General features: G+C 40.3%; 1 protein-coding gene across 19 annotated transcripts in view; it reads left to right on the top strand.

The window, feature by feature from the left end:
- The window catches only part of SULF1 (sulfatase 1), a 191385-nt gene that overhangs the window by 111519 nt on the left and 62094 nt on the right, over positions 1-17772 (top strand). For 16 of the 19 annotated variants that reach the window (XM_055298992.2, XM_055299002.2, XM_055298995.1 and 13 more), the window contains 2 exons: positions 6602-6753; positions 9211-9380. In XM_055298992.2, the coding sequence (XP_055154967.1) occupies positions 6602-6753; positions 9211-9380 (322 nt within the window). The remainder of the gene's footprint in view (positions 1-6601; positions 6754-9210; positions 9381-17772) is intronic. The other 3 variants (XM_055298996.1, XM_055299011.1, XM_055298997.2) reach the window with 2 other exon arrangements.

Raw genomic sequence — 17772 nt, 5'->3', positions numbered from 1 at the left:
ATAAGTACACACAAGTGGCAGGAATCTTAGAAAATTAAGAGAATTGGTAGGTAGATATTAAACCAATGTAATTATGAGACACTAAACTAGTAGGGAGAAAGTCATTGTGTAAAGATTTTATTGCTTTCCTAATAATGAATTTATTATTCGGAACATTTAGCTACAAACCTAAGAAAAATAATGACGGAAACTGAAATATGTACTATACATAAATATCCATCTAGAGAGTAAGTTTTATGTAGAATAACTCAGAGAAAACAAATTACTAAGGGGCTTATTTTGGGAGGCATCCAGAATCCATGGATTTAAATGAGTTGAATTAATCCAATATTATATTTACCATTGTATGACATGAGTTTTCTCTTTCAGAACAGAGGCATATTTTTGGACTGGCTATAGCCTAAATTTTTCTAACTTTACTCATGGAAAATATGAGTCTATGAGAGCTTAAATGTTCATGAAGGGGAAAATGCAGTAACATGTCGACTGCACTTCATATTCTGACAAGTGAAATAGGAATGAGATTGGATTATATATTATAAAAATGAATATCCTGCCTGAAATCAGCTCCAAAAAATTAACTTAAATTTATTATGAGGATATCAACATTAATATAAAACCTGGCATAGGTTTTAAGGTAAAAATAATTATCCATGGTTGAGAGATAGCATTAAGTATTTAACAACAACAACAACAAAAAAAAACTGAAGCAAGATTGAAAAGATTGTGGAACCACATTCTACCTTGATTTGTTTTGAGGACTTGAACTGGCCAGTTTTCCAATCTGTATGATGCAGAGATTGGCCTAGAATGATTCCTAAGTTTTCTTTCTTGTCCAAAGTTACAGTGTGTTATAACTTTATTATACTCATGGTAATTATAATATTGATTCATTTAACAATTGTGATATTCGTATTATAATCCTAACACATGGTACATAAAATCACATATGAGTTAAATCTTAATCACAAGAGTTCTACTTCATATCACTGAAGTAGAAGGGACAATATTTAATAAACTTCTGCAATAAATATTTTTGTGAAGAATTCTTTTGTAATAAATCAAAATCATAGGCCTTAGTTCTGAAAAAGAAAATTATATCAAATAATTGTAAATACAATATTGGATCAAAATTTGTTTTGTCTTTTTACGTTACAAAATTTATGTTACTTATAGCAAGTATATTTATTCTCTAATATGAGATTTTTTAAATGTAGAGTTCACTTAAAGTAAGACAAACTAATATTCTTAATTTTATTATGATGTAGATTCTTGACACATACATAAACATGAGATATATCATACATTTATTAAACCACAGTGTGCTTGGAACACACTAGACATTGGGATGAAGACATTTAAAGTAAGATTCCTGTCTTCACTAGACTTACAATCTAGTTGGGGAAACCAGACTGCTGTATACAAACTGACATTAATCGTAATTTTAACTTGGTTCAAAATTATTTATATTTATAGTTACTAGCATGAAATCCCATCACCCTAAGTCTATCAATTACATGGATTAAAATCTCAATATATCTTTTGATACATTAAATAAGATTTGACTTTTCTGCGGCATCAGATCTTTGGGTTAGTTGCTATTGCTGGCTTTAAAATAAATTCCTTGGCTTCAGATAGTTCCAGGAAATTTTTCTAAGTATTATGGAACAGGTTGTCGTAGACAGAAGTAGCTGGCCTAAAGCCAACAATAATTACAATCAAGTCTTCTGATCTTTCTCTCTGCCTCCCAACCCCCACCACCTTAAACAGCTGTGAAGGGAAGTGCTTAATGGTATCCAAAAAAAAGAGGATGGGTAAATGGCACGTTAGTGATGTATTCAGATAGTAGGAGTTGAATTGAATTGCCAATGCCGAAGGATAGAAAAACATTGAACTATACGTAACCTACATGTAGACATAATGGCAATAAGGGCAAGAAAGCTAAATTCACCTTAGGAAGGGAGAAAGAGATTTACTACATCTGGAGGAAAATAATTAGAAGGCCAGATAATCAATTGCAGAGCGCCGCCAGGAAACATCATGTTGAAGGAGGCCAGGGGTGGTTACAAACGAGTCTCAATGTCATGAGGCAACAAAAAGGCCAGAGCAACTGGAGGCCAACAGTGCTGCACCCTGACACCCGAAGCCCCCATCAGCCTTGGAATGAGTGTGATGGGTGAGTCCACATCTGGAATACTGAGTACATTTCTTACGCTCCGTTAACACAGAGACACCAAAAACCTGGAGGGAGTTCTGAAGCAAATAACAAGGACTATTAAAAGACTTGAAGGAATAGTTTATAAGGGAAGGATTAAGTCAAAGGGGAATGCCATGGCAATGGGTAGAAAACAGTACAAAATATCCTACAAAGTAAAACAATGAGGAAAGGGCAGGAATGATTTGGGGAGAGGAAACAAAAAAACCCCAACAATGAAGTAACTTAAAGTGCAGAAAAAAAAAAATAAAACTAATTAAGCAGAAAAATGTAAGCGAAATGGAGGAGTTTGTTGCCACAAAATAAATAGTAGTGGGGAAGAAAATATGTAACCTCTGAAGAGATATTTTCAAGCGCACGAGTGCAGAACTCTAGTGCGAGATTTCCTTACACTGCAGGATGGAAAATCATTTACAGTAAGACAGGGCCAAAAGGATACTGATAATGGTGATGCTAATAACAATATTAGTTGTAGGAGCACTTAACAAGGCCTTGTTTTGTGCCAGGCACTGTTTTCAGTGCTTTACATATGTGTTGATGCATTTAATCCTCAAAACAATCCTGCCACCATTACTATTATCACCACAGTGGCTTTACAGAAGGGGAGTTGGGGGAGGGAGAAGTGAAGTAACTTGCATGTAGATGGATACCCTAGCAAGTAGCAGAGCCAGAATTTGAACCCAAGCAGGCTGGCTCTAGGGTTTATATTCTCAATCACTATGCTTTTTGCCTTTTTGAAAAAAAAAAAAAAAATAGGAAAGAAAAGTGGGATAAACCCGTAGGGATGAGGAGGAGGCCAAGGAAAGCACGGGGCCTGAGGCTGTTAAGTGCAAGCTTTTTGGAAACAATCCCTTTTGAACGTTAGTGGGGTGTGGCCTTGGTCTGCTGCCTGTGGCTCCAAGTCATACTGCATTTTGCTGGAAAAGGAAAATCATCTTGTGGTTCCATGTGGAAAGGTCAGTTCGTCTCTAAGACAGGAATTCCTCATTAAAAGAAATCCAACTACACATAGTCAGCACAGAAGGAAATCCTGAGTCACCTGATGTGAGACCCTTTGACACTTTGCCCTACACTGAGCAACGTGCTCAGTGCCCCTGGAAGAATCCTTAAGCAGTGAGCACTTGGCTGACTGTAGACCTAATTGGTTCACTCATTCACAGAGTGAACAAATAAACATTCGTTCAACAAACAAACATTGCCATGTTTCTCAGACTGGAGTCTAGACTCTTAAAAATAATGTAATAAGAAATAACAATTTTAGAAACTCTAAAGCTCTATTCTATGAAAATGTTTTGAAGGCCAAATCAGCTTTAAAAAATATGATAATTTGGCTGGGCGTGGTGGCTCATGCCTGTAATCCCAGCACTTTGGGAGGCCTAGGCAGGTGGATTGATCACCTGAGGTCAGGAGTTCGAGACCAATCTGACCAATATGGTGAAACCCTATCTCTACTTACAAAAAAAAAAAAAAAATTAGCCGGGTGAGGTGGCGTGCGCCTGTAGTCCCAGCTACTTGGGAGTCTAAGACAGGAGAATCGCTTGAACCCAAGAGGCAGAGGTTGCAGTGAGCTGAGACCACACCACTGTACTCTAGCCTGGGCAACAGGGTAAGACTCCGTCTCAAAAAAATAAAAAAGATAATTCAAGCAAAATCACAAAATTTTTAAAGTCTAGACCTCGTAAAGTCCCCAGAATACATTGGATTCATGAACCCAAATTCAAGAAACAAAAAGGATGGAGCCCTGAACTGTGTGCAAGGATGGAGAGTGCCTCAAAGATAAGGCAGAGGCAATGTTTGCCCTGAAAAAGCTTAGTCAAGCGGGCGTTCAGCTTCTATATGAACATGACTATACCACAATGGAGAAAGGGAAGATGACATTAGAACCACAAAGACAGTGTTGTGGAATTAAGACAGAGACTGTGAGTGAAATGGCATTTGCTCTGGCCTTGATATATAAAGAGGCAAATAAAGAGAACTGCACAAGCAAAAATAGAGAGGTGGTAACCAGAGAGCAAATAGAGGAAACATTAGCTGGAGAGAGTGACCATTAACAGAGAAATAGGAGACGGGGTTGGAAAGGGAAGGATTTCGTCCAAACTCAAGGTAGGCCTCTGAGGGCAAGCTAGCAGAGTACTCTTGATTCTGCAGGCAATGAGGGTTATCTGAGATTGCGAGAAGAGGGTGAAGTAACCAGAGCAGGTCCTTGGGAAGATTAACCAGTGGCAATTGGAGTGGAAAGACCTTCCAGCCTGGCTGGGAAAGTCAGTGAGACCATGAGCATCTGAGGGGTGGCAAATTACCAGGGATGGCAGGAGGGATTTGAGCACTATTTCCAAGGCAGACATGATAGGGGGTGGCGACTGCCCAGCAAGGGGAGTGCAGGAACAGGCGGAAGCAGAGGAGGCTCTGGAGGGCCAAGCACAGTTCGTGGAGGGTGATTATGCCATTCAGAGGAATGGAGTAAAGCTGAAAGGGAAAACTGGTAATTCCATTTTAGGCAATGGCATTAGGAAGCAAGTAAGACATTCAGATGGAGGAATTCTATAGGTACAGGTGCTCCTTGACTTACGATGGGGTCACATCCCAATAAACCCATCATAAGTTGAAAATTAGGTAAGTCAAAAATGCATTTAATATACTGAACCTACCGAACACCAGAGCTTAGCCCAGTCTAACTTAAATGTGCTCAGAACACTTATATTAGCCTACAGTTGGGCAAAATCATCGAACACAAAGCAAATAGGCTTGTAATAAAGTACTGAATATCTCATAGGATTGATTGAGTACTGTACTGAATGCATACCAATTTTACACCACTGTAAATGTGAAAATCTTCAACTGAATCATCGTAGGTCAGGGACCATCTATAGTCGCATATCAAAGATAAAAGCAAGCTAAATAGCTATCCCATAGAGACACCAAAATTATGTACATTAAGTTTAAAATTCAGAATGTGTGTTTTAAGACCAATGTCAATAAAGTGCTGCAATTCTAGAATTCGTTTCTATTATCCCAAGCCGGTCTTCCAGGAACTACTTTTTTACCATGGATGTAAGCGAGAGCACCTATAAAATCTGTTTAATGAAGCCAGGAATCAGCTTTGACATGGAAGGCATCTGGCAACAGCTTTATAACATCAGAAAAACTAAAACTTGCCTACATATGTCTATGTATGTATAGGGGTGTGTGTGTGTGTGTACACACACATGTATACACACACACACATGCCTATACCTATACAGACATATATAAAATAAAGTGTTCTCTAGCCCTTTCTACTTAAAGGGAAACTATGTGTGTGGCTAGAGTGACCAAACATTTAGGTTTACCCAGAATCGTGCTTGTTTATACCTGCTTTTCTGTAATTACAGCAATTACAAATAACATCCTCTTTCTCTCTCAAAAGTATTCCAGTACATTTATGACTACCATTCTGCTAGGTTGTAATGTCTTTTTCACTTCAAGAACGAACCCATATTGTTCCTGGAATCCTAGCTGCTTCTTTTCTTCCCGTACCCTCTCCTGTCATCATCTTTTGCAGAAGACCAAATTTCTAGTCACCCTCTCAGAAAGACCCAGTCAGCCCTGTGGCACAGTGGTCTTTCTTGGAAGTGACATGCCAAAGTTACAAATGTGAAGGCCTTCCAGTGGCTTTTTTAGTGAACTGTGGTGTCTTTGTGACACACATACTTCTACTATACTATAATTGTATGAAAATTAGTAATCTATATAGTAACTCTATGTTGACAGAATTTTTTTTATCAATAATAGATGTATACAATCATAAAATACACATAACATAAACACCCATTACATACTATACATGTGATATAAACCCTGACCATATCCCATAAAAATAGGGTTTACTGTGGTTCCCTGGTTTGGAAAATGTGTACTCTCTGGATATGTAAAAACAAAAATAAGCTTTTCAATAGTGTTTTTATAATTCACAATTCTCAAATAGTAAGTTAGAAAACTTATCACAAAGACTGAACTTTCAGTTCTCCAACACCTGCCCGGTGGTTGCATTCCAAATCTCACGCTACTTCTCTGATTGTTCCATCAACTTAACAAAAGAGCATAGCCTGATTTTACTGCAGTAGGACCATAAGAAATAAATACACCCAGAGTGCTGTGATCATTATGATGGTTTCATTGAGCTGTAATCCATGTACTTTGATACTACTTCTATTTATTTTTTAAAAATGTGTTTATGTCACTTTGCCAAAGGATTGGAGTATTACACTAATGTCATTTTGGCATTCACTATTACCTAGGGCAACTTTTGTTTTACCATCTCTTTTTCAAGTCATAATTTTATACTTATCCATTTATTTATTATTAATCATTTTACATGAAAAAAATAATTCTTTTTTCCCACTGCAGCCTTTTTTGGAAAATACCTCAATGAATATAATGGCAGCTACATCCCCCCTGGGTGGCGAGAGTGGCTTGGATTAATCAAGAATTCTCGCTTCTATAATTACACTGTTTGTCGCAATGGCATCAAAGAAAAGCATGGATTTGATTATGCAAAGGTAATTTTCAGGCACTTTTACACTGCATCAATTTACTTTGTGCATAATGGGGAAAAGCCATTTTCAGTGAGTTAAACTATCCACAAGATTGGCTTTCTATGTTCTCACAATGTTAGCATGAGAAATGTTAAGGTAATTTTAAACTCTAGGCAAGGAAAAGACTCTCAAGGAACGTTGCCTTTGTATAGTGATTTCCCTCATTAGGATGAAAGGCAATCAGGTTTTGATGAAAGTATCATCAAGAAAATCAGAATTCTCTGCTCTGTCTTCGAATAATTTTTGTCCTCCCAGTTCCCCCGGACCCAACCAAGGACTTGTCCACATAATCAAATGTTCATCTTGTACTGTTTTACTTTTCATTGGGACAAAAGTATATTTTGTCTGTGGTTTCAGATTTAGGCACAAGCATAAGAGCAAATAAATATGATAATTAAAGTTTGAAAAACCACATTCCTTGCTTTTACTCCTGTCTGACCAAGCTTAGTAAATGTGACAAGGACACCTGCCCTATCACAGCAAACGTCCACAAAAGTCTCTAATGCTATCAATTCTAGGATTTCCACATCAGTTCAGAGAAACTGAAATCAACATGTCCCATAGTTCTTTGACCAATGGGTTCTAGTTTTGACTTAAAAATTCACAAAGATTTTGTGATAGCTGACTTAAGTTTAAATTTTTTTCAAATCATAAGAATGAAGGCGAAAATATCTTTGAATTTAGCATGCTAATTTGCCTAAAATATACCCTTCCCTGCCAGCCATACCTGTCTCTTCATTTATCTAAAAGAAGCTGAGAATCTGCTCTATCTAGCAACCTCTCCCAACAGGCTAGATCATTTGGTAGAAATCAGAAGGAGAGAACTTGACTTAATGTTAGCATATTGCTGTCTTTATGCTTGGCCTGATTTGAGCACAAGGGACTTGGTGGGAGATAAGATATAAGTCCAGCTCCTTCATACCCTTCAGAAAACAATGAATGCAAATGAATTCATAAACATTGCTAATAGGCTTCCAAACTCATGAAAGTTAAAAGTTAGCAGAGACCTTGGAGGCAAATTTGAGCAATGTCCTCATTTGCAAAGATGAGAAAAAAAGCGTTCTAGAGCGGCTCAACCACTCATCCTAGGTCATATCCCCAGCTGTGGATACAATCATTGCATGCAAATGGTGCAGACCATGTGCACTAATTGTCACTGCTCTCCTTTGCTGTCTGTAGGGATGCTTTTTCATGCTCCTTGTTGAAGTTATTAACCTTTCTTTCCCTGTTGTCCTAAAGAGAGCAAAGTAATCAAGATTCTCTCCAAATACTAAATCAGCGTAACTTGTTCATTATCACAGCTGATTAAGTGTCAAAGACAACTGTGTCTGAAAAGAATATATATCTTTTTTCAGTGAGGAAAACAATGAAACAGACACCCCCTTGGAAGAGGAAGGGGATAGCCTGTAGACTTGCCCTAACAATGACATGTGACACACACCATCCCTCTGATACTGCTTTTGCAGCTGTTCTGGTCCTTAAATCCACAACATGTGATTAGCCATGCCTGGAAGCCTTCAACATTTGCAAATATTGCCTAAACACTTTCTGAATAAAGTTTATACTGGAGCTCCAAGCCAATGACACACACTTAAAAGATGCAAGTGGTTTAAGTTTTCATCTTTTCTTTCCTTTTCACTCCATTTCCTCCCTCCCTCTTACAGACCTGCGTCAGCCCCCCTGACTGTGGGTTAAGTCGTTTTATTAGCAAGTCAGGCTCTAATCCCAGCAGCTGTATTGCTTTAGTTGTGCAATTAACACAGTATAATCTGCAGGAAATCAACTGCTCCCTATTCAAGTGTTTCAAGTAAATTAACTGATCAAATGTTACAGCTTTTCCCTGTGCTCCCGGATTTTGGCCATGGCTTTGATTACTGATTATCGTAATTCCCACAGGTGGATTTTTCGTTTGAAGAAAATATCTTTTCTTGTGTTTGTGTATTCGTGGGCGTGTGTGTGTGCGCGTGTGTGTATGCGTGTGTGTGTTCTGCAACTGTAAATTTGAAGTGGGCGTGGGTGTTTCCTGCCCTTAATTAAATTTTTTGCCAAGGAATTACATCAATGAAACCTGAGACTGAAATATGTATCCGGTGTTTCATGCATTCTAGTGCTTTTATCGCCAGATTAATCATTATCTTGGGCAAACACGACTTGACTTCTTTTTTCCCCATTGCTAAGTTGTGTATTACTTAAAATCCATGTTTCGCATGTTACCAAGCTAGCAACCCTAGAAAACAACTGGCAGCTGATTTTCTCTATTATCAAAAATGTTTGGCTGCCTTGGGAGGTGCAGCCTTCCTTCCTGCTGTAGACCTTACCACTTCTTGCAGTGAATTGCTTCTGAGGAAAGCAGTTATTCAAATGTGATCTGATGAATGTCACCTTTTGTAATTTTTGTTTTGTGTCAAATGTATGTTTCAGGACTACTTCACAGACTTAATCACTAACGAGAGCATTAATTACTTCAAAATGTCTAAGAGAATGTATCCCCATAGGCCCGTTATGATGGTGATCAGCCACGCTGCGCCCCATGGCCCCGAGGACTCAGCCCCACAGTTTTCTAAACTGTACCCCAATGCTTCCCAACACATGTAAGTAACAAACTCAACTCTGCGACCTGCCAAACATGCCTTTCCCTTTTCGCCTCACCCCACTCCTCTCCTTTACCCCGTTTCCTTCCACGCTGCGTTTCCACAAGGCTTTCTTCATGAAAGGATAACTTAAGAGCAGACCACGGAACAGGCAGAGCCGCTGAGCCTGAAAGAAAGCGCCTTATCTGGGTGGTTTGAGGAGGAATCAAATTTCCAGCATTTACAAGTAGCTAAATAGAAAGGAAGAGATGCACATAGAGTGAATGGGGGCAAGTTTTACAAGAGTTTTGTTTCGTTGTCTTAAATAATATTCGTGTGTCTGATCTAATAATAATGATGATCAAATAGTATGCTTTTCATAGCTGCACAGTGGGGACCTCTGGTCTGGTTATAGAAACATGGATTTATTTTCCAGGCAAATACCATAGCAGCTTTGCTGCAGATGTGCAATTAGAATTCCTGCAGAAGGCAGCTTGAGTGGCTTGCCCAAGAGGGCTTCTCAGGTCACAGCTTTAAAATAACCTGATTTTTTTTTAAAGAGGCAGGAGTCTTGGAGATGGGGGGTGGGAAGGCACAAGGGAGAGGGCTGATGGCATGGGGGGATTAGACAGAACAAAGAGCTGTCGTGTGCCCACAGTTCTCACCAGCCAAAGGTGGAAAAATCTGGATGCTTTGGCAGCAAAGAACATGATTTTGTTGTTCACTCAGTTGACACCATTTCTTCCTAAGCTTTGCCATCAATATTCAGTCTTCCACACAGAGCAGTGGAGTTGGCTCTGTGTCTGCTGAAAGCCTGACCATTAGGGAGACAGGGAACAGAAAATCGGTATCTGTTTCCTATATTGTGAAACCTCCAAAATTGGTTCTTAATCTATTTGTACTTAAATATCATCTCTTTTCATCCACACTGGTTATTAGCCAAGATTCCAGGCAGAAAGAACCTTATGAAAATAGGTAAGTAACTATTCAGGCTCTCTAGTTGCTGGTCACTATACATCCCTACAGAAGTTTTTATAAAATGTTCTTTTTTTTTTTTTTTTTTAAGACAGAGTCTTGCTCTGTGCTGGAGTACAGTGGTGCAATCTCGGCCCACTGCAACCTCCACCTCCTGGGTTCAAACAATTCTCCCACCTCAGGCTTCTGAGGAGCTGGGACTACAGGCACACGCCACCACACCTGGCTAATTTTTTGTATTTTTAGTAGAGATGCAGTTCCACCATGTTGGCCAGGCTGGTCTCAAACTCCCCTGACCTCAAGTGATCCACCCACCTCGGCCTCCCAAAGTGCTGGGATTACAGGCATGAGCCACCTCACCCAGCCTTATAAAATATTTTTATTTGTACCTTAATGTAACTAATTGACTTACGACTCTTGGTCAGTGGTACACAGATCATCTCTATGATATCACGTGACTTAGACCAGAAAGAAGGAGGCCAGAGCTGACTCAGGACAAGAACTAACAGTATGAAGCCAGGGTGGGTTACCTACTGAGCCTGCCCAGGAACTCAGAGGATGGAAGTGTTTTAATGCACAAAATATCATCAACAAATCATGGAGGTTGCCCCAGCACCTAGGAATATAGCTGGGATAAACCATTATGTTTTGGAGTCAACTCCATGGGTGAATATTTAAGCTTCTGAAGATCTTCCACTATATACAACTCTGCGAGTAAATTCATGAATGAAGCCATGTGTGACAAGTGGCTCTCCATTATAGCTCACTTACAAATTTAGTAGCCAACTGATTCAACGAAAGAAAAAAGTCCTGCAGGCTTTATCAATACCCCGGAACCCCTCTGTTTCCATTTCTGTTGAATCAGAAATCACTTTACCTTTCTTTATTGCATTAGCAGAAACCCAGCCTAAGGTGACTTCCTATAACTGTAAACTTTACAGATGTTCCCCCAAGCTGGACGAGAAGGGGTTGACAAAACAGAGTGTTTTATGGCTCCTTAAAAGTCAGCCTGCCTTTGAAGCTTTGAGGCAAGGTCCTAAGCCTGCAGGAAAATCAGCCTCATGTCAAGAGGTTCTAAGAGCTCAGTTGCATGGATTCAATATTGCATGAGGGGAGGAGTCTGCAGAGTTCTCAGGGTCTCAGCAATAGCTTTTTGAAAAACATCTCTGTGCCAGCCAGGTGCAGTGGCTCACGCCTGTAATCCCAGCACTTTGGGAGGCCAAGGTGGGTGGATCACGAGGTCAAGAGATCAAGACCATCATGACTAACACGGTGAAACCCTGTCTCTACTAAAAATACAAAAAAAAAAAAAAAAAAAAAAAATTAGCCAGGCGTGGTGGCAGGCGCCTGTAGTCCCAGCTACTCAGGAGGCTGAGGCAGGAGAATGGAGTGAACCCGGGAGGCAGAGCTTGCAGTAACCCGAGATCGCGCCACTGCATTCCAGCCTCAGCGACAGAGAAAGACTCTGCCAAAAAAAAAAAAAAGAAAGAAAGACAAAAGAAAAACATCTCTGATTCCAGTAATTAAAAATTCTACTTCATTCCACAAATATTTATCAGTGCCACATGTGACACTATGCAGCCCAGCAGGGATATAGATAGGCGTGAGGAAGACACAGTTGCTAACATTTGAGGACTGATAAGCTAAGACAGGGGGTTGGCACACTGGTACCCACAGTCCAAACCTAGCTTGCCACCAGTTTTTGTGAATAAAATTTTATTGACACAAAGCCATGCTCATTCATTTATGTATTGTCTGGGGCTGCTTTCACAATACAACAGCCAAGTCGAGTAGTTGTATCAGATACCATACAGCCTGGAAATACTATCTTATCCTCGATAAAGTGACTTTGCCCCAACCTCTGCTCTAGGGGCAGGATGGGCAAGTGTTCCAATGGTAATATCACCAGTAGGGCCAGAAGTCACAAGCACAGAGCAGGCGTTGGCAGAGCTGTGGAGCGGGGAGGGAGAAGCCTTCATATCTTTGAGGGAAACCAGGAAAACTTCGTGGATCCAGACTTCAAAGTGGGCCTCAAAAGATGGGTAAAATTTCTGCAGATGATTGTATAGAGATTGGGTTTCAGGAAGAGAATATGGCAAGGACATGTGGTCACTGTTTAAGGGAGACAATCTAAGATGTGTCCTAGAAACTGGAGAATGGGCTACCAAGAAAGCAGCACTAAGGAACAATGCTGCAAAGGGAAACTATTGCAGAATATTGAGGGTGTCGGTGAGTTTGTATGTACCTGCAAGCAGAGAGTCACTGGAGGTCGGGTAGTAACAAAATAGGAGGTGGCTCAGACATCTCCACATGCAAATAGATTCAGTAGTTCCTTTTTAGTTCAAATGAACCATCTATTGCCCTTATTAGTGATTCTAAAAAGTAAAATCTACACAGGGCAGAGTGTGGCCTTAGAGGCTAACAAGCCTGGTTTCCTGCCTCAGCTGCCTTCACTAAGTCTAGAGGTGCTTTCTTTAATCTCTGGAAACCTCCACTGTTTCATCTGTAAAATGGAGATAATACTAGCACCTTGCTGTGATGTCATGAACAGAAATTAAGAAAGACAGTGTAGGTAAAGTCCCCACATAGAGCCTGGGACATAGAAGCCACTTCATAAGTGTCAATTCTTATTGATCCTTTTTATTAAGAAACTACCAATATTCTATCACTCCTGACCTACAAAAGGGCAATTTCATACAGCTAAACTTAAGGTTTAGGGGAAGCAGTGAGAGAAATGACAACTTGATGCTTGTCCATTGTGACATGACAGACCTCTTGACAAGCTAAGACTCCCACTGTGATGAACCTCTCACACCTGGCCATTCCATTGGAACAGACAGGATAAGGACCAATCTGAACTGTGTTATCTTTCCCAGGTGCAAGTATGTGCTATGGGTAAGTGCCAGTTTGGAGAAATCCCTTAGCCACAGGAAATGAAAATTCATGTGGTTGGTTGAAGGATTCAGCTTCTCTTTGCTGCTAATCCTTGGGTTTTGTGCACCTAGAATGTGGTCTCCTGCAGGCCCTGAAAGCCTTGAATTCCTGGCATCTTTGTTGTGAAGGTCTCCCTGGCTGCTGCTGGAGGAAGGGGCTGGAAGGAGTGAGTGTGTGCACAGGTTCAGAGTTCAGTCTTCAGACAAAAGGAGTGAGATAAATTGAAGACAAGCTGCCAGTGGTAGTGCATGGAGCTACGCAATGACCATCTTCCTTAGCAAAAACATTAGCAACACCTCAGGCAAAGGGATGCAAGAAGTTAAGTACTTTGCAGAAATATTTGGCAGGCCCTGCAAACACTGAGCAAGAAACCATAGGTTCTCCCCAGTTGCAGGGATGCAAGTAACGTGAACACTTTCCTTTCGGTCTTCTTCCTCGGTGGTCAGGCGTCATCCGGATCGCTTTCATCTGGCATTGGGTTATAACTACCTGACCCCCTCAGACTGGGGTGAATGTATCATCTTTCCAAGGTGTTTGCCATTCCCAACAGAGAGGAAGCCGGTTTGCTATTGGCCTGTTAGCTTTACAAACTGATGGTAGAGCTTACACTTACCAAGGAAGAGTGAAAGGGGATTATCGACCACTTGTTGACAGGGAAAATAGTTTAATCAAACTGTAACTCAGCTACTCCTGGCCACTGAGAAATCCGAGAAAGCTTCTGTCATAATAACACACATAATAATCCTATTATTAGAAAGCCCTGTGCTCTGGCTAAGACTCTACTATACTTTTCAGTAACTTACTTCCCCAGAATCTCCATAGGGATGCAATTCCTTCACCCCTGCTTTCAGGTACTTCTCTCTCCTCAGCTCGGTGATGTCACGATATACACCTGTGGACAAAAGCCATGACAGGGAAGGAGACGCCCTTTACATCCCTGGTGATTCCATAGGAAACTAAGGGACCTCCTTATCACCCTTCTATGAACTATGCCCCTGTCAACTTTAAAAATTTGTTGTTGTTATTCCAATTTTTTTTTTTTGAGATGGAGTTTCACTCTTGTTGCCCAGGCTGGAGTGCAATGGCACAATCTCGGCTCACCACAACCTCTGCCTCCAAGGTTCAAACTATTCTCCTGCCTCAACCTCCGGAGTAGCTGGAATTACAGGCATGCGCCACCATGCTCAGCTAATTTTGTATTTTTCGTGGAAACGGGTTTTCTCCGCGTTGGTCAGGCTGGTCTTGAACTCCTGACCTCAGGTGATCTGCCCGCCTCGGCCTCCAAAGTGCTGGGATTACAGGCATGAGCCAGCACTCCCGGCCTGTTATTCCAATTTAACAGTTCTTTCTTCCCATACCTGTAAATGTGTGTGACTGTGTGTGTGTGCTTGTACACACACACACACACAAATACACAAGTTCAAGTGAAATGTAAACGCTTGGTAAAACAGTCCATGGGCACTAATTTGCAAGAGTTGTTGTGAAAGTAGAGCTTTTGAATAACATAGGATGTCAAAGGAAAAACTCCCTCTGTGTAAGCCACAGGACAAAGGTTTTGAAACACCTTTGTTATCTAAAGCTGGAAAGAAATGTCTTGCCTTAAAAGAATTTGCACATTCGTACCTCTTTCCACAAATACGTGAAAGGACGTGCTTTTGAAGATGAGAAAAGTTTAAATTCTACGAAAAAAGAAAATCAGATTTGGGCAGAACTTACTGCTCCCTTTTCTCTGTTTCTACCTTGTTCTTCTCTGGGTGGATCGTTTACTACTTATCCTGTCAGCGTTGGTGTTGCTTGTTTACTTAGATCCCTGAAGTCCCACTGCACAACTCCAGGGGGCATTCAAATACAATATCATGTGAATGATGCCCTGGAGTTTTGCAGGTAGCTTTGTCCTGAAGACAGTGCCTGGTGAACATGCCTTCGGACAAACTAGTTGCACAATTCATTGTTGCTTAGCAAATGAGCACACATGTTCACCTCACCAAATAGCTGACAGGAAAACATTTTAAAAATAGTATCAAAATATTTAAACAGTCGGTTTTATGAATTTAAAAGACACCTAGAGATACTACAATTCCGTAGTTTTTTTAGATTAAAAAACAAAGACCCAAAGTCTATATTTTTTAATTGAAGGCCCAAATGGTTTTGTGAAGGTCACGTGAGTATTTAGGGACAAAACTAGAGCTGAAACTCAATTCTCTTGGCCCCAGGTGATCTTCTCACTCCACCAGACTTACTCACTTCACATCACAGTCACAATTCAGATTAGAGTTATAAACAATTCTATCCATTTGCACAATTCTAACTGGTGTTTATAGCTTCATTAAAAGACTCTGAATTATTTTTCTTATATACCTCTAATTGAGATCATTTGGTATTATCCTGCATGTGTTCGAATGTTACCTATCTACAGATATTTGAACTTAGGTGGGGAATATCTCCACAGAATCCATTAAGTAAGTTCAGTTTTAGGGAAAACTGAGATGGTGCAGCTTGAGAGATTAAGTGTAGAATTTCCAATTTAATGCTTTGAATGTATACCTTAAATCTGTATCACTGGCTTATTCTGGGAATTGAAGTCTTATTTCATTTCTCAGAGAATGATGGTTCTGCTACCAGTAACCTTTAAGGGTTAGATCATTAGGGCTTTTTGTTTGTTTGTTTGAGACTAAATAAATGAAGAAAACACATGTTCAGATACAAAACACTAGCAATATATTAATTTTCACTGGAGTGACACCAAAGGCCATTGGCATTAAAAATGAACTCCTAAGTTCTTTGCAATTCCCCAGATATAGATTTAATATACAACACATGCATCTCTTGAAACTCTTTCTTTGCTAGTAACAATTATTCTTCTGAAATACCCACCTGTCAAAAAGAAAGGTAACATTATTGATTTTCAGAATTCTTATTTCTGTCGTGTCAATAAGCAATACCGGAAAGAAAATCAAACACTCAGGAGAATTGGCATGATGGTGAAGGTTGAGCTTACAAGTACAGTGGACTCAAGTATCCATGATCCAGCGTACTGAGCAATAAATCTAAATGAGCAGTGACTACAGGAAAACAATATGCAGGGAGGCCTCGCTGGGAAAAGCTAAACTTTTATATATGGGAATAGTCTATGGAGGATTACAGGGATGTTTTCTTGTGGGTATAAGGTCTGGAGTGTGCAGTACTGGGTGAAGCCCTTATCTAACAGGCAACAGAAAGGTCTTCCCAGGTTAGGCACACGTGACTACCTCCAACACAGAATTTTTTTTGTTTAAGAAAGCAACAGAAATTTGAAAATGATAATCTGGCCTTTTGTCCTCTCAATTTTAAAGCAAATAACCAGTATTGTGTTATCTACCTTTTCATGGATGCATCCAGTGTGCCTAGGAGGGCCAGACTTTATTCTGTATTTGCAAAAAAAGTAGACCCAGCAACTGATGGGAGGATACCTGATTGGGAAGCAGGAGCAGCTGGTATTTTAAAATCAGGATGAAAGCTAAGATTTTAGGACTTACTTTTGATAGGAAGAAATGGATATATCAATTTTCCTTTTAATGAGTGGGATTTTTGAGGTACTTTGTGGGGCCTCTGGTTCAAGACTGTGGCCAGTGTGGTGTTGTAGGAGGGGCACTGATGGAGAGCTATCCCGGTGAATTATTTCTGAGCCACCTCTGTGCACTTTACTTCCATATTTGTAACTTGGGACTAATGTGCCCTGCTGAGTCCTCAGAGTTGCTGCAACAATCAAATGAGCTATTAAGGGATAAGCTCTTTTCTAGCTACCTATGAGAATGGGTATGATATGGTCCCAGAATTTGCTGTCTAGAGCCACAGAAATCTCTTAATCCTCACAAGAACTCTTTAAAGTTGTTATCCCGATTATATAGATGAGGAAACTGAGACTTAGACAAAAAGTTGTCCAAGATCACATAATATTAAGGAACAGAGCTGGGATGAATATTGGAGTCTAATTCCAAAACATTCTGGAATAACTCAATATGTGGTTTTCCATTTCTCCCAAAAACAGTTACCTGCATTTTTCAGTGGCTTGTGTTCCAGCCGACAGCTCCAGGCCCTGTTTGAATAATTCGAAGGCAATCCTTAGTTAGGGAAGCAAGCTTTAATTATCACTGGGGAACAGAAGGCCGCATCTTCAAGGGATTTGGCAGACCTCAGCAGGGGGCAACCACAGGCCTTTGGCAAAAGATCACTTTTCAACAACATTGTCAATTCCAGTGACCCCCGACCTTCCACCTGCAGGTCCCTGAACAGCTGCTGTTCTGTGGGATGCAGTGGCAGTCTGTCTTCCTTTAAAAGGCACATGCACACTCTGTCCCTGCTGCCTGCTGAGATCCCACCTGGGACCTCATCCCCAGAGCTGGGGGTCATCTCCTATATCGAGAAATTAAGAAAAATAAGGGGGGGGAGGAGAGGACAGCTTTGACAACAGTCCCTGAACTTTCCTTTTTAATATAAGCCAGATTTAACATATGTCATTCTGTAA

The sequence above is a fragment of the Symphalangus syndactylus genome, chromosome 11 (genome assembly GCF_028878055.3).
Source record: "Symphalangus syndactylus isolate Jambi chromosome 11, NHGRI_mSymSyn1-v2.1_pri, whole genome shotgun sequence".
NCBI lineage: Eukaryota > Metazoa > Chordata > Mammalia > Primates > Hylobatidae > Symphalangus > Symphalangus syndactylus.
The sequence above is the reverse complement of the archived record's forward strand: the minus strand, read 5'-3'. Positions and strand labels throughout refer to the sequence as shown.